We start from the raw sequence: 24803 nt of genomic DNA, 5'->3' as shown, positions 1-24803 counted from the left end.
GACTGCTTAAGAGAAGAGTTTTTCATTTATTTTTTTTTCATTCATTCAATAAGCATCTATTAAGTGCCTACTGCATACTAAGCATTGGGGATAGAAAGATGTAAATGAAACAATTGCTGCTTTATAGGCACTTATAACATGGTGTCTATGGAGCTAACGATGCCTTTAACATTGTTTCACCGTTAACATCGTTTCTATGGCACCAATGAACAAACTAGGCTGAGCTTATGCCTACATCTGCCTCTTGCTTTGTAATAATATTATTCAGAAGAATCCTAAGGTTTGTTTGTAGGATCTTTGTGATTCTCACCTGTGGAGGTGAGGTGGACATATAGGGCATGTGTATATTCACCTTTCTTATTACTATAATAAGTGAGAAATCCATTCCTTATCCAAGAGAATAAGATGTGGTGGCCTCTAAAAGACTGAGCCTGGGATTGAAATCTAGAAATGGACCCTGGTATCTTTTAGTTTCAGCTGCCATCTTCAAAGAGCTGTAGTCTTTGACATATTGGTTATTTACTTGATAAAGGAAGCAGTTTGATGCAGTTGAAAGACACTTGATTTGGAGTCAGAAGATCAGAGGTCAAATCTTGACTTGGCTGTTTATCATTGTGATCTCAGGCATTCACTGTACCTCTCTGGACCTCTGTATCCTTATGTATAAAATGAGAGGGCTAAGGCTAGGTGATCCCTAATGTCCTTTCCTTTGATATCCTATGATCCTAGGTCAGGAGGAGCCTCAATAGTATGAAAGGAATAGAGCTTCCAACATTTTGTTGAGAATTTAAAATACCTGTATTATTTATATTCAAGACTGAATAGACTCAAGACTGTAATAGATACTGGTGATGGAATGACTATATATCTGCTATCCAAAGACTAGCCTAGTTAAGTATGAAGAGACCAGATTGCCTGAAGGGTGACAACTTCTTCTATACTATAGAAGCCATAGCAGCTCTTGACCACTGTCTGTTAGTTGTAGAGAGGTCATGATCTATCCCAGTGATATTAAGCTCAAATAGGAACAGGGCCACTAAACTGTACATAAGGGTCCCTGCAGGCCTGCATGACTTAGAAAACCATATATTAACCTTATCTCTGTTCTATTATATTTTTATTAGTTTGTTTAAATATTTCCCAATTATATTTTGGCCATTCAGGAGTGTTTGACACTTTTGATCTGCACCAATGGATAGGAACATGTGTTGGGAAAATCACAATTTCTTGAGGTTTAGAGTCATCTCAATGTTGTGCATCTATTGATTGTGACTTACATTATGTATAATGTGTGTGTGTATTTTGTCAAAACCTTTATTGATGCCTTTTAAACATAATTTATATTTCCCCTTGTATCTCAACTGGAAAACTATCACTTACAACTTATAATTATAACATAACTATCACTTACAAGAATTAAAAAAAAAACAGGAAAACTGGTGACTGTAGAAAAAAATCTGATGTCAGTTGCAATGTTTCACATCTATGGACCACCTCCTGCTCCCCTGCTTCTCCAAAGGAGTGGGGGAATATGTCTTCAAGTATCTCTTCTTTGAGGTTGAGCTTATTATTCATAATTTTGTAACATTCATTCTTTTTGTTTAAAATTTTCTAAGTTCAGTTTTATGTTCAGTTAAAAATTCTCATAGGGCAGTTAGGTGGTGCAGTGGGTGAAGTACTGGGTTTGAAATCAGGAAGACTCATCTTCACGAGTTTAAATTTGGGCTCAAACACTTACTAGTTGTGTGATACTGGGCAAGTCACTTAAGCCTGTTTGCCTCACTTTCTTCATTTGTCAAATGAACTTGGGAAAGAAATGGCAAACCATTCCAGTATCTTTGCCAAAAAAACCCCTAAAATGGGGTCACGAAAGAGCTGGATACCACTGAAACTACTGAACAGCTACAGATTCTCTCCCTTCCATCTCCTCTCTTCCATTCATTGAGAAGAAAAGAAAATTAAAGGCAAGTACAAATATGTATAGTTAAGCAAAACAAATTTCTGAATTAGTCATGTCCAAATACAGTTGGGTTCTTGGTTGACATGCAAACATAACCTCTAGACAGAATATTCCTTGGGCAGTCCTGAATGCTTTGTGTGATGTCTCCTCTCCCCTCCTTTCCAATTTTTATCTTCCTTCCTTTGTACTATCCTACTTCCTTCTCCCTCTCTCCTCTCTTCCTGTCTCTATGTCTCTCTCATCCCCCCCTTCCTCCTTCCTTCCTTCCTTCCTTCCTTCCTTCCTTCCTTCCTTCCTTCCTTCCTTCCTTCCTTCCTTCCTTCCTTCCTTTCTTCCTTCTTTCCTTCCTTCCCTCCTTTCCTTTCCTACTTTCCTTTTTCTTTCCTTCCTCTTCCTCCTTCCTTCCTACCCTCCCTCCCTCTTCTTTCTTTTTCTTCTTTCTCTCCCTGTCTCTCTTCTTCTCTGTCTCTGTCTCTGTCACTGTCTCTCTCACATGTCTGTCACGCACACACAGAGGGTTGGGCATATAAGAAAAAGAACGATAGATCATTTTTTGCCTGTAACTGATACATCTTAAGGCTTCAGATTCCTATCTTCTCATTTAAATTGTGCAGATAAAATAAGAGAGAATGCATGTTATCTTAGTGGCTTGTGTTCCTTTCATGAGCTTCTCCAGGGTGTGCTAATCAAAGTCATTATCACCTAGAAATAGGCAAATAGGACCCAGAGCTCTTATAACAATAAATAAAAACCAAGGAATATCCTCGAAGCTCACTACACACAGCCTATCTTTTCAGCTACATTTGGGAAACCTTTTGAAGTTTTTTGCTCTTGCCTATTATCTTTTGTAATGTCCTGAAAATTTTTTTCCACAAAAGTGTATATACAGAGAGAGCATCTTCCATTTCTTTATACTAATTTTGGAGAAAAGGGTTGTATAACTTACTCAAAACCCAAAAGCAATTCACACAGTCAGCTTACATTTCTGGTGATCATGCATGATAAAGTAACTTAAGCTGGTTATTCCCTTCGGGACACTTTTCTGGGTGTCTGAAGATGAATAGATGAGGATTTTGTATTGCGGAGTTTTTGCCTGGAAGGGGTTAGGAGTAGGGTAAAAGGGAAGGGAAATGTTTTTTTTTCAAAATTGAGGGATAAACTGTTTTCTTTTAATCCAGCTAAGACTTTTGCAGCAGGCCTCACCTTGAATCTTAAATCAGTTCAGAAATAAGAGCTGCATTTTCAAATAGGGTGAATTTGTTTGGGTTGGTTTGTCTGTTCTCAGGATTTTGTGGGCACATTGTAGTGAAGCCCTTTGGCTGGTTCCAGATTCCATGGTTGCCCTGGGTTTTGCTGTGTTTCCTCAGGCATTTTCTTATTTCCCATTCTTCTTGTGTCCCCAAACAAGAGCCCTCTTTGCAAGCTGAAAATTAAACATTCTTTCCTCATACTCCATAAAAAGTTGCACAGCCCATCCCGACCCTGAATCTCCTGAACCCTTGCTCTCTATTGCTTTTTCACCAACTTGGGGACAGTGAATAACATGCAGTGTTCAGTGTTTTGAACCAATAGCTCGAGAACTTAAGCTGGTGGCTTGTTCAATTGTGTCATAAGGAATGCAATGTGCTGTATGAAATGATAACTATAAGTAATCCAGAGATGTATGGGAAGAATGGTATGAGCTGATACTGAGCAAAGAAGGTTGCTCCAAGAGGATGATATACACAATTACTATATACTGTAATTAAAAATGACACTAAAGACTATTGTACTTAGAGTAATTGCAATGTACAGTCTTGATCCCAAAGGATAGATGATAAAAAAAATACTTCTCTCCTCTTGGTAGAGTGGTGGAGGATGATGAGGATAGAATATTGCCAACAATGTTCTACATGGGTGCTTTATCAATTAGATTTTGCTTTACTTTTTTGGTTTATTATCAATCAATAAACATTTATTAAATGTCTACTGTGAGCCAAGCACCGAGTTATGTACTGGGGATACAAAAGGAGACAAAAAGCAGTGCCTACCCCTGAGGAACTTACAAGCTAATGTGGAAGTATAAATAAATATATACAAAACAAGCTATATAGAGGATAAAAAGGAAATAATAATTAACAGGAGGAAGGCACTAGAAATTAATAGGGGTTGTGGAAGTCTTCAAGCTTTGGTGTGAATGTGAAGGGAGGAGTTATCAGGAAATGATCGTAATGTCAAAAACAAAATGTCAGTTACATTTTAAAAATTCCAATGACCAATATTGATTCAGAGACAAATGATGAAACACTCTTCTCTCTTCTTAGGAGATCTATGGTTGACTACAAGTGTAGGCTGTTGCATATACCGTCAGACATTAGTGCTATGTCACTTGATTTTGCTTAACATTTTGTTGTTGTAATGGAAAAGAGAAACACATATATTGGAAAATATTGCTTGGAAAATGTGGGTGAAAAGGCATCAATTAAATTTTAAAGGAACAAATTAATTCAATGATCCTCCCCTCCCCAAGTAAACAAACAAAAAGGATACTTGGTATTTTTACTGAGTCTGACATCAGTATTGGGAGCTCCCAGGAAGAGGGGGTGACCAGCCATGATTGTAACAGGAGCAGGTCAAAGCTTCCATCTTTGATCTGGAGTGGGATAATGCCATCCGTGGCCACTGAACTTCCAGTCTCCATGAGATAGGGAGACCCAGTCTAAACAAACAAAACAAAACAAAATAAACATTCCTTGGTACCATCTCTCCGGTTTGGCAGATGAAAGTCCGTGGCAAAGTATTTATAGAAATAGGAGAAACACATAAAGAGAACCACAAATAAAGTGGCCAACTGTTTGGTGGCAAAGCCCAACTCCAGCTGCATCACACAGCTGAATGTTTTGGAAACCAAATCTTCATCAATAATGTGGTGTGTTAAAAAAGGAAGCATATTTTGTCATCTGTTATTTCTTAGAAGAGCAAATTCAAAAGGGCTTTTTCCATGGTGGAGGATCTGTTTGTAGAAACAGAATGAAATGTTCAACTCTAATCCTCAGATGTCCTAAAAGCCTCGGAGAGAAAAAAGAAACAATTAAATCCCTAAATTGAGTTTGTTTGAGTTTTGTATTAATTAACAAAATGGAGACAGAGATGCTTTTCTTTCCATTTAAGCAGAAACAAAACTTGGTCTGTCTTCTTCCCAGCATAATAGTATCTATTAAAATGGAGTGAATCTCCATTTGAAAAATTACTGTTAATACATTAAAAATTCTGCCTAAGAGGATGTTCCCATGAAAATAGAGGAATTCTAAGGTATGGTATGTCCTTATTTCCTCTCTAAAGCAGTGGTTCTGAACTTTTATTTATTTATTTTGTGTGTGTGACATGGGCTCCTTTCCCAGCCTGATGAAGCCTATGAAGTCCTCAGAATAAAGTTTTTAAGTTCATAAAATAAAACACTTAGGATTATAAAAGAAACCAAGGATTGGTGGAAAAAAGATGGTATTTTTTTCTTATCCAAATTCATGGACCCCTCTCAACTCTATCCACAAAACCACTGGGGGGTTCCGTTGGGGATCCTAAGTAAGAGTGTCCTGCTCCAAAAACAATCAAATACAGTGGAGTAGTAGTAAGAGCTGCCTGTGTATTTCCTGTTGCACCCATGAAGTATCACCTTTCCTCATCATTCGCAGCCAATTTCAGGCCGGGAGCAATATTCTAGAATGATGTGCAGTTCCTGGTGACTCCATGGGAAGTACCCCCTTAGGGCAAGATTGAAACTTACACAGTTAGTTCTAATTGTTTTGTTCTTCAAAGTGAATCTTTGGACTCCCCAGTCTTGTGTACTTGAATAATTCTATGACAAACAAACAAAAAATAAAGCAACCTTTCTTCTCTTATTCCTATTGGGCGCTTCCTCTCAGTGGGCTGTCTTCCTGTCCTGGTGGTCTCTCTCTAACTGGCAGCACCCCTTTTTGTAGTTACTGAGACTTCTGTGCATAGAAATAACACCCAGAATAAAGGAAGGGTGTGAAAATCTGTCTACCACTACAGATAGGGCTTTCCTTTTGAATCCATTTCTCTGGAGTACAGATGTTTGCAAGACTTCTGTACTGAAGTTCAAGAAATTAAGAAGAACACATGTACTTTGTGCGCAGAGGTGCAGGTATGGAGGAAGGAAATCATTGTCATTTCCTCTTTCTAATGGTTTCACAAGCTGGCTGAGCATCCAGCCAAAACATCTGCCACGAGGTGCAGTTTTCCACTCTTATTGTCCCCTACATCTGCAGAGAAACAGGGGAGGGATGAAGGAAGGTGCAACTTGACATGTTTTTGTTCCACGCTGGACTGACCTCATGCTGACTGACACAAAGCTTGACCAGTCAGTGACAGGAGAATAAAGGAAAGACTTTTAAAAGGGAGGCAATGTTTTCTTCTCCTTTGCTGACAATTTAATGAGAACATTCTATGTAGTGTTCTGAGGACAGAAACACCAGAGTAGCAGTGAGCATTCACAAAACCTTTGACTGATGTTCTAGGCCTCCCTCACTACCTTGTTTTGTTTGTTTTTAAAATATATTTGTATTTATTTGGTTAAATATTTCCCAATTATGTTAAAATTTTTCAATATTCATTGAAAAATTTTAAGTTTCAAATTCTCTCCCTTCTTTCTGCCTCTTCTCCTCCTGTTGAGAAGGTCAAAAATATGATGCCCATTATACATGTGAAGACATGCAAATCATATTTTCATATTAGCTATATTGCAAAACACACCCACAAACAAGAAAAAATAAAGCTTTTTTTTTTTAAAGTATGCTTCAATTTACATTCAGAATTTATCAGTTCTCTATTGGGAGGTGGATAGCATTCTCCCTCATGGGTCATTTGGGATTGTTTTGAATCATTGTCTTGATCAGTATGCTAAGTCTTTCAGATTTGATCATCCTTACGATATTGCTGTTACTATATGCAATTTTCTCCTGGTTTTGCTCACTTTGCTTTGCATCAGTTCATCTCATTCTTTCCTGAAACCATCCTGCTTATCATTTCTCATAGCATAATAATATTCCATCACAACCATAAACCACAACTTGTTCAGCCTTTCCTAAATTGACGGGCATCTTTCCAATTTCCAATTCTTTGCCACTGCAAAATGAGCTGCCATGAATATTTTTGTACATATAAGTCTTTTTCTTTTTCTTTGATCTCTTTGGGATACAGCCCTAGTAGTAGAATTGCTAAGTCAAAACGAATGCAGTTTTATAGCCCATTGGTCATAGTTCCAAATTGTTTTCCAGAATGGTTGCACTAGTTCACAACGATAGTGCATTAGTGTCCCAATTTTTCCATTTCTCTTTCAGCATTTGTCATATTCCTTTCCTTCTAGTTTTATTTATTAATTCAATGGTTTTCTTACACTCAATTTTATTAATTTCACCTTCACTTTTTAGGATTTGCAATGGGGTGTTATCCTGACTGTACCAGTATTAACTTTTTTTCTAGTTGTTTGTAGTATTTCTCCTTGACCTGGGAGCTTCAAAACTTAGTTATGATATTCCTATGAATTTTCATCCTGGGATCTCTTTCAGGTGGTGGAGTGGATTTTTTTCTATTTCTATTTTGCACTCTTGTTTTAAAACGTCAGGGCAATTTTCCTTATTAATCTCTTGAAGTATAGTATCTAAACTTTTTAATCTCATTATAACTTTCAGGTAGTCCAACAATTCTTATAGTGTTTCTCCTCTATCTGTCTCCAGGTCAGTTCTTTTTCTTTTTTTGCTTTTTGGAGGGCAATTGGGGTTAAGTAACTTGCCCAAGGTTACCCGGCCAGTTTTTTTGTGTGGGTGTTAAGTGTCTGAGGCCAGAACAGAACTTGGGTCCTCCTGACTCCAGGGCCAGCGTTTTACTCACTGCACCACCTAGCCACCCCCTTAGTTGTTTTTCTAATGAGATGTTTTACATTCTCTTATAGTTTTTCATTCTTTTGATTTTGTTTTATTATTTCTTGGTATCTTATGAAGTCATTAGCTTCTCCTTATCCAATTATATATTTGCTTTTTGAAGGGGGGAGGGCAGGGAAATTGTGGTTAAATGACTTGCCCAAGGTCACACGGCTAGTTTGTGTAAATCTGAGGCTGGATTTGAATTCAGGTCCTCCTAACTCTAGGGCCAGTGCTATATTCACTGTGCCACCTAGCCACCCCCCAGTTCTAATTTTTAAGGAGTTATTTTCTTCTGTAAGTTTTTGGATCTCTTTTCCCCATTTGGTTGACTTTTTGTAATTTTTATTTACTTGCATTATTCTTATTTTCCCCCCTAATTTTCCTTCAACCTCTCTTATTTGATTTTTTTTTTAAAGCAATTGGGGTTAAGTAACTTGCTCAAGGTTACACGGCCAGTTATTTCTGGGTGGATGCTAAGTGTCTGAGCCCAGATTTGATCCCCCAGGTCATCCTGACACTGGGGCCGGTGCTCTTACTTGCTGTGCTACCTGGCTGCACCTTATTTGATTTTTTAAATCCTTTTTTAAGCTCTTCCAAAAACTCTTTTTGGACTTGTTACCATTTTGCTTTTTTCTTTGAAATAGAAGTAGTTGTTTTAACTTCACTGTCTTCTTCTGAATTTGAAGCCAGAACTTCTCTATTACCATAGGAGCTAGTTGGCCTTAGACACTTACTAGCTGTGTGATCTTGGGTAAGTCACTCAACTTTGTTTGCCTCAGTTTCCTTATCTGTAAAATGAGCTGGAGCAGGAAATAGCATACCACTCTAGTATCTTTGCTAAGAAAACACCAAATGGGGTCACAAAGAGTAAGACACAACTGAAATGACTTAACAACAGAGCAATAGGGAGCCAATGGGACTTTTTGAGCAGGGGAACAATGTGGTCATACCTGTACTTTAGGAGTATCAGTTTGGAAGTTATGTGGAAAATAGATTGTAGAAGAGAAATATTTGAGGTAGGGAGACTAACTAGGATATTATTGCAGTAGACCAGGTGAGAGGTGATGAAGACCTGATCTGGGGGCTACCTTGGGAATAAAATGAAGGGAACAGATTTAAAAGATGTAAAGGTAGAACTGTCAAAACTTGGTAACTGAATTTTTAAAAATCATGTCAAAACTTTATGACATCTTGAAGGCCTTAAAAAAAATGGTTCCTATGAAAGTTCATCAGCTTTTGCATATTTAATTCAGATGCTAGGTGGCTCAGTGGATAAAGCACTGGGATCCTGAGTCAGGAAGACCTGAGTTCAAATCCGACTTTAGGCACTTGCTAGTTGGATAAGTCATTTAAGCGCTGCCTGCTATAGTTTCCTCAACTGGGGTAAAATAGGGATAATATAATAGCACTTACCTCTCAGATTCTTGGGAGGGTAAAAGGAAATAATATTTGTAGAGTGCTTTTTTTTTGCTATGTAAATGCTAGCTATTATCATCTAAAAAAAGCTAAAATGTTTCTGTTAACATTATCTCTAGCTAGTAACACAAAAGCAGCAAGACTGAGTACTTTATTACTCAGCTTGAGGAGTGGTTCATTGGGAAGGTTATGATACAAGAAGACTTTCTTCTTGAAAATGTGGGGTGTTGACATGGAAATAATTTCATGTTAAGTTATCATGGATAATGCCTAATTTTATTGTGGGCCTTTCTTTAATACCATGTGACACTCAACTATTTCAATATAATTACATATAATATATGCATATATAAATTTATACACATATGGCTATACTTTCCCAATAAAACAAAAATCTGATGTCAATTAAATGATGCTTTATTACTTAAGCCTTCTTTAGAACTCAGTATCATCAATAAGCTGAACAACAGGCTTAGAAATCCACAAAGGTAAGGCTAGTTAGAATTAATTCTCTTGAAGGTTCTATAATACCTTAAATTCTATGGCTTCCAAGTCTTGCTTTCCTGCCATAAGTGGATGAAAATTCTTTTTCATGAGTTTCATCTTCACCAATCCAGTTTTGAGTTTAAACGATGACAAATGCACCCACTTATATTAGAGCAAGAAAAGTCAGCAGTTGGAACTGAAGTGTTCTAGGTACTGGTCCACTTCACTAATTGAACTTCCAGGTCTGAAAATTTTAAGGTTCAAAGATTTCTTGATTTAGATAAAGAGAAGAAAAGGAGAAGGTCATTAAATTCTGAAGACACAAGTTTCACTTAACATTTGTTGCTTAGTTTTTTATTCTCCAATTTTTTAATAAAGAAAAATTACACTCATCTCTAAAATTTCCTCCCCTTTATTTTGTGGTTATGTGTTGTTTTTGTATTGAGCTTAAGTGAATATCATTCCTCTGTGGTTATTTTCTGTATGTCTGGAAAAGCAGTACCTCAGATAAATGAAATCATTTAATAATATGGCATTCTTTTAGAAGCAAAGATGTATGCAAAAGAACTTTTTTTACAGAAATATTTGAATGAGTAGGGGCTGCTATAAAGTACATATATACTGCACCTAAAGATAAACTGGTGAGTTTCTACATATAGGAAAATAACTACTAAGAAATTCTTTAATTTAAGACCTATTTGTAGGGTCTTTTGGAGGGGGGAGGCAGCAATGAGGAGTAGTTTTCCAAAGGACTATCATTCTGGAACAGTAGTGTACTGAGGTGAACCTAACTAGGAAATATCAAAGGATGTAATTCACACAAAGATGTAAAATGGAAAAAACTAATAATAGTTCTGCATTTAGAGGCAGTAGCCAAAGCCAGCATAAAAAAAGAAAAAATACGTGAGTCTTGAGAAACAAAGAGCATTAAACCAAAGTGTATGAAGTAATGTACTCATTCCAGCACTAAATTAAATTCCCGTGATTATTTATAGGTCCTTTGAATTCAGGTATCTCTTGGCTCACATACAAGTGACCTGTGTCACCCCATCCTCCTGATCGTATTGTCCGTCATCCAATTCCCTCAGAACACTGTCACTGCTGCTGACCCCTGAGAAGCTGCCATAGGGTGCCGACATCCCTTCTCTGGCCCAGAGGTCTTGAGAAGGAGAGAGATGACATTCCTCAGTCGGGTGTCTGCTTTCTGCAGGACGAGAAGTAGCGGTGTCTAGCCCGATGCTCCGGCTAGTTACTTTGCTTTTCTCTTCCCTTATCTGCCTCGTGGATTTCTTCTGAAACACAAGAGATGTTCACACAGAAGTTATAACAAGACAGCTGGCAACTGTCAAGTAACCACAGAGAGGCCAGTGGTGTGAAGCTTGGACAGGGCTGGGGGTCAGAGATGTGGTGAGATGCGGTCAGTCTATTTGAAACACTTAACAATGGGAAGGCCCTGGGCAAGTCACATACCTCTCTAAGCTTCAGATTCCTCATCTGTAAAATAAGGGTCTGGCCTTGATGACCTTGTTGACTTAGTGCTTCTCAGTGCTAAAGGGACTCTGAGATCCCCCTCTCAGCTCTAAATCTAGGACCTGATGTGTAAGGGGTCCAGTTTATTTCTGCAGATTCTATATCCATTTTACTTAGGTCTCAGCTCAAGATGAAAGGTAGGGCTAAGCTGGGATCTGCTTTAGTTTATACTCAGTCATGGGGCCCAAATGTATCCCTACACTTGCTTCTCCACAAATTTTCTTTATGGCAAAATGGGGATCTCCAGCAATGTGATATGGCCCGTACTTTAGAACACTTTGTTGGCTGTGGATATCCTTAATAATAAATATGTAGTGAGTGCTCACAGCATCCTTGATCTTGCTCAGAACAAAGATAGCATCACATGGTTTCTGCCAAGGACACCAATCTAAGCAAGAAAAACAACCTGATGAAAGGGGAAGGAAAGTAGAAAAATCACTGTCCATGATAGCTCACATTTATAGAGTTTTGAAATTCACAAAGCATTTCCTCAACAACAATTCTTTGAGGTAGGAAGTATAAGTCCTGTTGTCCCTATTTTATGGTCCCTGAAACATAGTAGACACTTCATAAATGTTTATTGGTTGAATGACTGCAGGGGAAACCTAGGCTTAAAGTGGTAGAGTCCAAGGTCATAGTCAGGTTTTGAAACAATAATTATAAATATTGGCATTGGAAAAAAAGATAAATGGAACAGGACAAAAAACCCCCATTATAAGAGGCTGACATTTGATAAATCTATGTTTAAAAAAACACAGACACTAGCCTCTCTCTGGAGTTCAAGTCCCATCTTTTATGATTGCTATCTGTATGACCTTGGACAAATCACTGAACTTCCCTGGACCTCAGTTTCTTATTTGCAAAATGAGGGGGTTTTACCAGATGGTTTTCAAGTTCCCTTCCAGTCCTAAAGCTATGACCTCAAATAGTACTGGGAAAGCTAGATATCTGTATGGTGAAAATTGGCCTTAGATTCATACCACAATAACCTAGATCCCTAGACCAGTTAATGCTATTTATCAGGGCAAGCTAGTTCTTTTCCTTAAAAAGTATTGCAACTGTCCTTGAGGCTTAATTGGCACAGGGAAGTGAAGGCTCAGGCTGTTGAAGGAATTTCCTGATCATCTGAGGACAAAAGGGCCCAAGCACAAGGAGCTCCAGCTCTTCTGGAGGCTTCTGATGCAGTAGCTTCACCAGCACCAGTAGAGGGAGGCTGCACTCCCCTAAATCAGTAGTCTATCCTTCCTTTGATGCTGCTAGAGAAATCTCCTTTTGTTAATTATGAGAAGAACCAAAACTGTAGCCTTTTTTTTTCTTGATTTTGAACCTGAGGTATTCAGTCAACCTCAGTTAGGCCTGGTCTGTTACATGAGTGACCTAAATATTTTTTTAAATTGTAAAAAAAAAGAAAAGAAAAAGGAATAATATTTTTTGATTCACCTATACAGAGAATGCCTCATCAAAAGTCCTCCACAAATGCTCAGCAAAGCGTGGAGATGACCCTGACTTTGCAGTAAGTTCTATAATGACGTTCTATTCTTGGGGCTAATGGAGAAGGAAAATCATATACATCAAGCCCTCCAAGTGTTCTGACATTTTTTTCCTTCTGGCTTATGACTTCACATAGATACATCTGCATGGCCCATGGAATGATCATTTTTATCTAAATTTATTATAGATTCCAGAGCAAAGATGATAATGGCGAGATCTCAAATTACAACTGGTAGGAAGCAGACAGAACACTAGGTCTGGAGTCAGGAAGTACTGAATTCAAATCCAGTCTCAGACACTTATTACTTGTGTGACCTTTAACCTCTATATGCTTCAGTGCTCTCACCTGTGAAATGGAGATAACACACCTATCTCACAGGGCAGTGGGAACGATCAAGTAGGAATATTTGTTAAGTGTAGCACCATGCCTGAAATGTAGTAGGTGCTACATAAATGCTTGTTCTCTTCCCTTCCTCTTTCAGTCAATTGACTTTAGAACTAAAGACACAGGAAAGACAGCTAGGAAAAGAATAAGTTACACTACTAAAAAGAATAGGCAATGATTATGCCCTTCTTTATCTTATAAATACAATTCTTTTAAAAATAATTAATTGATTTTTTGAATTTTAACATTAATTTCATTGTTTATTTATTTATTTAATTTTATTATTATTTTTTTAAAGCAATTGGGGTTAAGTAACTTGCTCAAGGTTCCACTACCAGTTATTTCTGGGTATGGTGCTAAGTATCAGAGCCCTGATTCAATCCCAGGTCATCCCGACTCTGGGGCTGGTGCTCTTACTCACTGAGCCACCTGGCCATCCCATTAACATTAATTTTAAAAAATTTAGAATTCCAAATTCCCTCCTTCCCTGCAGCCCCGCCCATTGAGAAAGTAAGCAATATGATACCCATCATACTTGTGAGGTCATACAGAGTATATTTCCATATTAGCCATGTTGCAAAAAACAAAATAAGAAAAATAAACCGAAAAAATTGCTTCAATATGAACTCCAAGTCCAATCAGTTCTCTCTCTGGATGTGGATAGCATTTTCCATGACGAGTCCTTTAGAATTGCCTTGGATCGTTGTATTGATCAGAGTAGCTAAGTCTTTCACATTTAATCATCCTTACAATATTTCTGTTGCTGTATACAATGTTCTCTTGGTTCTATTTACTTTTCATAAGTTCATATAAATATTCCCAGGTTTTTCTGAAATCATCCTCCTTGTAATTTCTTATAGCACAACTGTATTGAATTACAATCATATTCTGCACCTTGTTTAGCCATTCCCCAACTGATGGGTATCCCCTCAATTTCTAATTCTTTGCCATCACAAAAAGAACTGTTATAAATATTTTTTGTATGTAAAGATCCTATTCTTTTTCATTTGATCTCTTTGGGATATAGACTATTGCTGGTTCAAAGGGTATGCACAGTTTTATAATCTTTTGGGTATAGTTCCAAATTGTTCTCCAGAATGGCTGGAGCAGTTCACGAGCTCACCAAGAGTGCATTAGTATCCCTATTTTTCCACATCCTCTCTAGTATTTATCATCTTCCTTTGCTGTCATGTTAGCCAATCTGATAGATATGAGGTGGTACCTTAGAGTTGTTTTAATATGTATTTCTCTATATGAGTAGTTTAGATAATTATAAATGTAGTTCTTAATTTTATTTTAAATTTCTGGAATAAAACAAGCATTTCCATAACATAGTATAATAAAAAGATGATTGTGTATGAAACTGCAAATCTACTACTATAGCAGCAAGCACCCCAAGCGTCCTCAGGGTCACTGCCAACACAGGTTCTTGGATATGCTTTGATAAAGGAAAGCAACTCAAAATGGGTTAACAAGCTTACTTTAATCAGTCAAACATGTATCATTTACCTAGTTCAGGGGAAAGAGGTCAGCACCCCGAACTTCAGAATATATAGACAGAATTATCAAGACAGAAACAGATCAAGTAGACAGATTTCCAAACTGTCCAACCATTACATCCATATCCAATCAACATCTGGGTTTCAACATCTGGGTTTTTCAAAGCCGGGGGGCTCTGGACAACGGCTTCCCAGAATCCAGATCAAATCACAGAACACTTCTCAAAGTGAGCCCCAAAACAAAGCTACACATCAGGGTTTATATAGCCTTCTCCTGGCTCAGAGAATGTAACAACCTTTTGGACCCACTGGCCAATCAAAAAGTATCTAAGGAAAAACAAGCCTCCTACCCCAGGCTCCAGGTGCACTTTAGCCTAGGGGCAGGGAAGATCTTTAAATTTACATTCCCATTACAACTACATACAACTTGCTATTCCTTACAAATATACAACAAAATTATCATGTAAATGTCTTTTTTTCCTTCCCTCTCCTACCCCTAGTCCTAGTGATGGCTACCATTAGATACAAATAGGTGTGTCTATTCTATACATACTTCTATTGATCAGTTCTTTCTCTGGATGCAGATAGCTCTTTCTTCACATACCCTTTACAGTTAATTTGAATATTTATAATAGACAAAATAACTTATTCACTCAAAGTTGTTCTTAAAACAATGTTGTTACTACATACAATGTTCTTTTGGTTCTGCTCATTTCACTCTTCACTATTTCATGCAAGTCTTTCCATGTTTTTCTAAAATCTTGGAGCTTGTCATTTCTTATAGCACAACAGTATTCCATTACAATCATATACCAAAACTTATTCAGTTTCCCCAATTGATGGGCATCTCTTCAACTTCCAGTTCTTTAGGCCACTACAGCGCTGCTAACAATAAATAAATGCAACAATAATAGTGATAATAAAAACAATTCTTACAAAATACCTCAGGCACTTAGAGGTACATGAATTTTAACTAATTTAAAATTATGAGATGTATAGTCTAATTTCTCCAGGATCAATGGCATTTCTTTTATTCAGTAATTCATTAAACATTTATTACATGTTTACTACATGCCAGGTGCTGTGGTAACTTATAAATATTATCTATATTTAGTTTAGATATTAAAAATATGCCATTTTAACTAAGGAAAATAATGAACTTTATAGAATAGTCTTTCTGTTATAATTGTCAAGATACTTTAGCTTGAGCCTGAACCACCCACATATGCCATGTTGAAATGAGCTAAGTAGATCGAGATTTCCTATAAAGAAAATTAAACATTCATTAAAGTCAAACAAGTTAAATTTATTCAGAAACTGAGTCTTAAGCTTTAATATATACTTATTCCTCTGGAGTGCCTATAAATAACCTCTTTATGTACTTTCTTCATATTTAAAGTATCAGTGATATTATATTATATAGACTTTTAAAATATGAAATAACAAACTTCAAAGTATTCTCACATCCTAAAAGATGTAGGTGTAAAGGTTGTAAAGATAAGTATCACTGGACCAGGGGGCATTACTATAATTAAAAGGCAGCAAACAAATGTTTCCAGTGAAGGACACTATATAATGCAAGTCTGATATGTTTAGAAAATTTGAATCTCCCGATCTGAGTTCTACAAATCTGAGCAGAAGGATAGAGGCTGGTCCCATTATTTCATTGCTATTAGGAACTCGTGGTAAAGAAGATCCCACTACCAATGAAGGTATTTGTGTAATCAAAGAGCATTGGATTAGCTCTGAGATTTTGGGCAAATCACTTAACCTCTTGGGGTCTCAGTTTCCATATCTAGAAAGTGAGAGAATTAGACCACCTTCTAACTCTAAGTCCAGTTTGGTAGGACTTGCCCAGTGTTTGTATACCACTTGCATTGACTTTGAGAACTCAAGGTCATCTCCACATTTAGAAAAATGTTTATAGAAGCTCTTTTTGTGGTGGTAAAGAACTGGAAAAATGAGGGGATGCCCATCAATTGTGGAATGAACATGTTATAGTGTATTAATATAATATAATACTAATGTGTTTAAAGAAATGATGAAGGGAATGGTTTCAGAGAAATCTGGGAAATTGTGTATGAACTGGTGAGCAGAATCAGGAGAACAATTTATATAACAACAATATTGTAAAGATAATCAACTTTTAAAAACTTAAGAACTCTAGTCAAAGCAATGACTAACCATGATTCCAGAGGACCCATGATGAAACAAACTCTCATCCCCTGACAGAGAGATGATTGAGACATATGTTTTTTTTGGACATGGCCATCATGGAAATTAGTTTGCTTGTCTATGCATATTTGTTACCAGGGTTTTGCTTTTCTTTGGGAGGCAGGGAGAAAGAGAGAAAATAGATTTTTTTGTTCACTGAAAAATAAAAAAACAACCTCAAGGTCATCTCCATTTCATAATATATAACTCATGAACTTTAGTCAGTTAATAAGTATTTATTACAAGCACTTAATATATACCTGGAACCATGCTAGGCACTGGGTTTACAAAAAAGGGCAAAAACTACTATCTGCCCTGAAGGTATTTACATTCTTTTGGAAGAAACAATTCGCAAATAACTAGGTAAATACAAGATATATACAGAGGAGATGGTTATCTGAAAGGGGAAGGCATTTGGTTGAGGGTAAAGGGAAAGGTCTACAGAAGGCAGGATTTGAGCTGAATTTTTAAGGAAGCAGGGACATCAGACATAGAGATGAGTGGGAGGAGCATTAATAGGGCAGGAGGGAAGAGAAGGCAGCTACTTTGAAGGCAAAAAAGAGATGGAGAAATGTGTTAGAAGAATAGTAGTGGATCAGTATAGCTGAATTGTAGAGGGGAGGGGTGTAAAGTGAAAGAAACTTGGAAAAGTGGAAAAGGACCAGGCAATGAAGAGCTTTAGAGCCAAACACAGCCATTGATATTTGATCCTAGAGGTAACAGAAAGCCACTGGAGCTCACTGAACAAGGTGAAATAGGTAATAGAAAAATCACCTTGGCAACTTGGATGGTCTGGCCAGCAAGATCAGTTAGAAACTATTTTAGTAACCCAGGTGAGAGGTGATAAGGGCCTGAACTATGGTTGTTACTCTATGAGTGAAATAAAGGGAATGTATGTAAGAAACGTAAAGGTAGAAATGACAAAATGTGGCAATGGATTAAATATATGAGGTGAGGAAGAGTGAGGAATTGCATATGACTCCAACGCTGCAAGCCTGAGTAACTGAGATGATAGTGGTTCCCTTGACAATAACAGGGAAGTTGGGAAGAAGAGAGGGTTTCATATTGTATGAAAGGAGAGAAAGTTAGCTACCTTGAGTTAACTCCCCTTTGGAATGGAAGGGGATGAAAGAGGTCTTAGTGGCCTTTACAACACATACACAGTTAAGGTATTGGCATCTAACCATGTTTTTATTTGGGAAAACTGGGACTGTTGGTGTAGTTGTGAACTAATCCAACCACTCTGGAGAGCAATTTGGAACTATGCCCAAAGGGCTATAAAACTGTGCAGACTCTTTGATCCAGCACTACCACTACTAGGTCTGTATCCCAAAGAGATTTTTTTTAAAAGGGAAAAGGACCTATTTGTACAAAAACTTTTATAGAAACTCTTTGTGGTAGCTAAGAATTGGAAATTGAGGGGATGCCCATCAATTGGGGAATGGCTAAACGAGCTGTAGTATGTGATTGTAATGAAATATTGTGCTATAAAGAGTGACAAGCAGGATGATTCCAGAAAAACCTGGAAAGACTGACATGAACTGACAGAAAATGAAGTGAGCAGAACCAGGAGAACATTGTACACAGTAACAGCAATATTGTATAATGAAGAATGGTGAATCACTTAGCTATGCTCAGCAATACAATGGTCTAAGACAATTTCAAAGGTCTTATGATGAAAAATGCTATCAGTATCCAGAGAAAGAACTGATGGAGTCTGACTTCAGATCAAAGCATACTATTTTTCATTTTATTTTTTCCATTTTTTTCTTTTTTTCACATGTCTGTTTCTTCTTTTACAATATGACTAATATGGAAATATGTTTTACATGATTGCACATATATAACCCATATCAAATTGCTCACTGTCTTAGAGAGGGGGGAGGTAAGGGAGGGAGGGAGAAAATTTGGAACTCAATATTTTAAAAAATCAAATGTTAAAAACTATTTTTGTATGTGATTGGGGGGGGAGAATAAAATACTATTTTTTTAAAAAGAAGGCAGGGGGGAGGCCAGGTGGTGCAGTGAATAAGAGTGTCAGGAGACCCGGAATTAGTTCCAGCCTCAGATACTTGGCACCCACACAAAAATAACTGGCCGTGTAACCTTGAGCAAGTTACTTAACTCCAATTGCTTTAAAAAAAAAAAGGGAGGGTTTGGGGGTAAAGATAACAAGTTTTGATTTGTATATGTTTAGTTTGAGATGTTTCCACGATATCTGGTTCAAGATGTCCAGTAGGCAGTTGGAGATGCATGACCATAGCTCAGGAGGGCTGGGTATATAAATAGATCTAAGAATCATTAGCATAGAGATGATAATTAAATACAGGGGAACAGATGAGATCACTAAGTGAAACAATACAGAGTGAAGAAAGAAGACCCAGGAGAGAGCTTTGGTGATTCTGTGGACATGTCATGGACCAGCAAAGGACATGAAGAATGAGAATAAGAGAACTGAGACAATGATATCCTGAAATCCCAGAAAGCAGAGTGTATCCAGGAGAAGGTGATCAGCCTTCAGCAAATGCTGCAGAAAGGTCAGGAAGGATGAAAACTGAGAAAGTTAGGCCATTACATCTGGCAATTAAAAGATCACTGATAACTTTGGAGGGGGACTGTTTCACTTGAACGATGAGGTCAGAAACCAGATTGCAGAAGTTTAGTTTATTTTTGTATATATCTTAACCTGTTTAATACATGGTAAGCTCTTTGGGGTCAAAGACCATGTCATATCTTATTTCTGTTTGTAGCACTTACATCACCTGCCAGTACTTTTCACCACAAGGAAGCAAAGATTTGGAAGGTTTCTCAATTGTGACTTAGTCAAGTAAAAACCACAAGTTAGATATGACTGCAACTCCACCACAGATAAAGACCTTCAGGGATGGGGATCTATCATCTCCTGAGACAGTCCAATCCATTTTGGGGTAGCTCTAATGAGTAAGGAGATGTCTCTTTAATGTTATTAAGTCATTTTTCTTTTTTTTTCTTTTTGGAGGGGAGGAAGGCAGGGTTAAGTGACTTGCCCAAGGTCACATGGCTAGTAAGTGTTAAGTGTCTGAGGTCAGATTTGAACTCAGGTCCTCCTGACTCCAGGGCTGGTGATCTATTCACTGTACCACCTAGCCACCCAAAAAGGTATTTATTAAGAGTTTACTATGGGGGCTCTTGAGTCAGGAGGAACTGAGTTCAAAATCTGGCATCAGATACTTAACATGAACTAGCCATGTGATCTTGGGCAAGTCCCTTAACCCCAACTGCCTCGCCTCCCCCATTCCAAAAAGCAAAAACAAAACAAATTTTCAGTATAAGCATTTAGGGGCAGCTAGGTGGCACAGTGAATAGAGCACCGGCCCTGGAGTCAGGAGGACCTGAGTTCAATTTTGACCTCAGACACTTGACTCACTTACCAGCTGTGTGACTTTGGGCAAGTCACTTAACCCCAACTGCCCTCCAGAAAGAAAAAAAAAGTTTACTATTCTAGGAATTGTGCTAAGTATAAGGAATAGAAAAACAACAATGAAACAGTTCCTGTCCTCAGGAAGCTTATATTCTATTGGCAGAAAGTAATATGAACATGGATCAATAAATACAAAACATGTACAATAAAAGTAAAAATAAAGTCATTCTAGATAGTGAGGAGTAGGGGAAGGTCACTAGCAGTGAGGAGATTAGGAGAGTGTTAATTGTATAGGAGATAGACCTTGAACTGAACCTTGAAGGAGCCTAGCGAATCTTTGAGGTGGAGGGATTCTGGGGTGCATTGTAGGCATGGGTGTAGACACCAGTGCAAAGGTGCAGAACTAGGAGATGAAATGCCATGTACAGGGAATAGCAAGGAGGCCAATTTGGTGAGAAGGGAGGGAGAACAAGAGAGAGCAATATGCAGTAATCCTTGAAAGTTAAGCTAGAGTTAGACTGTGAAGTGTTTTACATAAAAGCTGGCTAGTATTTATATAGTGCCTTCAGTTTACAAAGTGCTTTATATATGTCATTTCATTTGATTAGAGGAATTTATATTTTGTCCTAGATGCAATAGGGAACTTTTTGAATAGGGCCAGACCCATGCCTGAACAATATCTGTTTGGCTTCTATATGGAAGATGGAGCAGAAAGGAAAGAGGCTGGAGTCAGGGAGATTCATCAGGAGGTTAGTGCAATAGTCCTGGTGAGAGATGATGAGATCCTGAACTAGACTGGTGGGGGCATGAGTGGGGCACTGGGAGTGGTTGCAAGAGATGTGAAAGGAGGATTGCTAAGACTTGACAGCTGATTAGACACAGGGGTTGAGGGAGGGGAAAAGAATCAAGAGTGACTCCAAAGCTGTGAACCTGGGTAACTGGAAAAATGGTGGTGTTTTTAGCAGAAACAAGGAAGTTAGAAAGAAAGGAATATATAGCCTGTGTGCCAAATATCTACATATGAATATCTGGTGGCCATCTTAAACTTTACTCATGATATGTTATTATGGTTAAAGATAAAAGTGCACAGTGGGCTAAAAAGAAATATGAAACAGATTTTTTTTTTCTGTAAGCCACACAAGAAAGTCAGTTCCACCACATAACACACACATTTTTCCTATTACTACTCTCTTCATCTCTTGAAAAAGAACAAACATGAATAAACATTGCATATGCCAATTTAGGCATATTAAAGTTCCATATTTTGGGGACATTTCTATAAATGGACTTTCTATATTTCTATAAAAGGACTTCTATAAAGTCCTTGTTGTTACTATGTCTAGAAAGGAAGTAATAGGTTTTGGCATCATAGCAATATTATTTCACAATTTGTGGATTACTATGAGTTGTTAGGAAGGGAAAGGGAGGAAAACAAGCATTTATTAAATACTTATTATGTGCCAGGCTTATTATGTGCTAAGTACTTTTCAAATATTGTCTCATTTGATCCTCACAATAACTCTGGGCGATTGGTGCTATTATTATCCCCATTTTACACTTGAGGGAATGGAGGCAGAAAGAGGTTAAGTGACTTGCTCAGGGTCACACAGCTAGTAAGTATCTGCGACTGGATTTAAACTCAGTTCTTTCTGACTCCTGGCCCAGTGCATTCAGTGCACCACCTAGCTGTGGGTAGATGGCAATTTTCTATCTGAAAAAGGCAATCAATATAGCTCTTGCTAAGGGAAGGCTAGTAATCATTGCTGTGATAGTACATAGATAATACACTTGGAGGTATTCATAACCAAGATCAAGACCACTTATTTAAATAATCTGAGGGTTTAAAACTTGTGTTTTCTAATTACTGCCTCAGTTCCTTCAGGATCATATCTAACTTTTTGGGGGGCACAGAGGGAGACTCTAGACCTTTGATTTTATTGCTTATAGAGAACTCCTGACATGGAGATTTCCTCCATTGAAACAGATAAATAATATTAACATGTCTTGTTTACGTAAGTCTTGGAAAGTTGCATTATGGACCCAGAGAAATTAAGTGATTTTTCCAGGATCACATAGGTAAAATATATGAGGCAAGACTTGAGTTCTGGTACCCCTGGTTCTAAAACCAGCTATATATCCAGCATTCTACACTGTATCTCATCATTGACATGCTTGGGGAGTGAAGGGAACAAAGTTTTATTAAATACCTACTATGTGTCAGGCACTGTGCTAAGAACTTTACAAATACTATCTTATCTCTCATGTTTGGAGAATAACTCCTTGTGAAGTCCAACTTCCTTATTTGTATCTGCTATAAGGAAACAGGGATGAGGGAATAGATAGTAATGAAATTTACACTGCTGTTATCTCATATATAGACATATCTATATGGGTATATATATATATATATACATATTTCTGTGCGTGCATAGACTGACACACACGCAAATGAAAATTTTTAAACTTACCTCTGGTGTTTGAACAGCTGAATTCCACATAACAGGCCTTTGAAGAAATACAACTTGCTTTGTAGCCAAATTTCCTTCACTGCAATTGAAAACAGACAGGGATTTGAGAGAGGACAGTAATCCGTAGTAGATACCAAATTAGGATATTCATAGATTTGGAGCTAGAAGGGATCTCAGAAGTCACCTAGCCCTTTCTACCATACCCTTCCTCCCCATTTCATCTTCTCTCTGCCCTCCCCCTTCTTTTACAGATTGGTTAACTATGCCTCAGAGAATTTAAATGACTTAGAATCACACATATAGTAGGTATCAGAGTCTGGATTTGAGCCCAGGCCACTTGACTCCAAATTGAAAATTGGGAAAATGAAATTGATACTATTCTGTAATTGATTTCACTTTATATCACTTCTGACATTTTGTGTAACTGTTAACTACCTACGTCACATTTTATTTGTCTCTAAGTTAAGTTTAGAAATTCAACTTTCCTGTAAATCATTCACTGACTCTGAGTTAAGTTTAGAAGTTCAGTTTTCCTGCTAATTACTGTTCTATTCTTGTGTCAAGGAAATCTGTTATCCTTAAAGGATGCAGATGGATGCTAGGGAGTCTGGTCTGTTATCTCTGCAGCACTGGCTGTCCTTCAAGAAAGTCTGGTCTGTTATCACTGTGACACTAACTAGCCACAGAAGGTGACTGAATCAATCAATTTATTAGCAAGAGATTATGGCTAGTCCTGCATTTCCTATTTTCAGACAATCATATTGTCCCCCACGTCTATAATGCTTTGGACTTTGTAACCAATCATAGTGTTTTCCATATCTATGATTCTGCATTTTCTTTTGGATGTTCCCCCTTTTGTCTATACAAATGATCCATCAGTCCTCATTCGGGGTTTTAGCGAGCTGAGAAGGCTGAGACCCCATTTACTGGCAAATTGCTAATAAATTAATCATGCTTGGAGCTTTGTGCTTCAGTTTAATTCCATTTGTGACAAAATCCAGGATTTTCTCCATTATGCTGTATATCTATGCATATCTCTCGCATATCTTCTTTATATTAACATATTGGTTACAGAATAGGGGAGTTCTGGTGTGGAAATCCCCTCTACCAACGTAGACTGACAATAGATCTGTAACTTCATAGTTTTAGATAGTAAACCTTGTCTGAAGAGATTGTGACCTGCCGATGTGTCAGAGGCACTACTTGAAGCCAGGTCTTCCTAAATCTAAAGCCAACCCTTCTGTCCATTATGTTATGCTGTTATCTCAGTTGATGAATATACAATAGCATATCAGATAGGCATGGAAACATTGAGAATGCATATTCTGTGAAGAGAGTTTGACCACTTCAGGATTTTATTTTCTAAAGCCTTGTCATAGTCTGTCATTCTGAGTTCTTTCCTTATTCAGCCATCATCATGGCAAATTATCCCTTACCAAAGAAGGCCAGAAGACCAGATGCCTCTCGAAAAGCTTTTCAAAGCATCTCCATGGATTTGTGGATTGGAGTGCCTGTAGCTAATGTCGCTCAGTTACAACTTTTATTATGCAAAAAGTCAAAACAAAACCCTACTATTATAGATGTCTATCTAATTCTGACCTCTTTTACTTAAAAACAAATGCAGCATTGAAATATAACCAAAAATGTGGATAAAACCCCTGCAAAATCTGCAAGTCCATAACTTACTGAAGTAGTTCACTGTTAAATAGCTTCATCTTTCCCTAGCTAATGTTGATAAACATACATCCCTAATCTACTTTTAATCTGCCCTTAGGGCCAGAACTAGCAAAAGAATAAAGATAACATTTAATTCAACTCTTTATATATTTGTTTTGATGGAGAAAAACAAATTAAACTTTCATAGGACCTTCTGAAAAGTATACTGAAAGGGAATACAGGGGTGGCCAGGTGGTGCAGGCAGTAAGAGCACCGGCCCCAGGGTCGGGATGGCCTGGGATCAAATCCGGGCTCAGATACTCAGCATCACACCCAGAAATAACTGGCCATGTAACCTTGAGCAAGTTACTTAACCC

General features: G+C 37.6%; 2 protein-coding genes and 1 non-coding gene across 5 annotated transcripts in view; 1 reads left to right on the top strand and 2 right to left on the bottom strand.

The window, feature by feature from the left end:
- Nucleotides 1-24803, bottom strand: part of HSPD1 (heat shock protein family D (Hsp60) member 1) — a 349976-nt gene that overhangs the window by 91412 nt on the left and 233761 nt on the right. The window lies entirely within an intron of this gene.
- The window catches only part of RFTN2 (raftlin family member 2), a 76216-nt gene continuing 61522 nt past the window's right edge, over nucleotides 10110-24803 (bottom strand). For 2 of the 3 annotated variants that reach the window (XM_069070141.1, XM_069070139.1), the window contains 2 exons: nucleotides 22771-22849; nucleotides 10110-11075 (listed from right to left, as the gene is read on the bottom strand). In XM_069070141.1, coding sequence (XP_068926242.1) covers nucleotides 10806-11075; nucleotides 22771-22849 — 349 coding nt within the window. In that variant the 3' untranslated portion in view covers nucleotides 10110-10805. The remainder of the gene's footprint in view (nucleotides 11076-22770; nucleotides 22850-24803) is intronic. The other variant, XM_069070140.1, reaches the window with a different exon arrangement.
- Nucleotides 17965-18097, top strand: LOC138147753 (U6atac minor spliceosomal RNA). The gene has a single exon (XR_011164880.1). It is a non-coding gene; the product is annotated as a U6atac minor spliceosomal RNA (small nuclear RNA).

Source organism: Petaurus breviceps, unplaced genomic scaffold (assembly GCF_028583685.1).
Source record: "Petaurus breviceps papuanus isolate PSGF00001 unplaced genomic scaffold, PetGlider_PUasm1.0 90804, whole genome shotgun sequence".
NCBI lineage: Eukaryota > Metazoa > Chordata > Mammalia > Diprotodontia > Petauridae > Petaurus > Petaurus breviceps.
The sequence above is the reverse complement of the archived record's forward strand: the minus strand, read 5'-3'. Positions and strand labels throughout refer to the sequence as shown.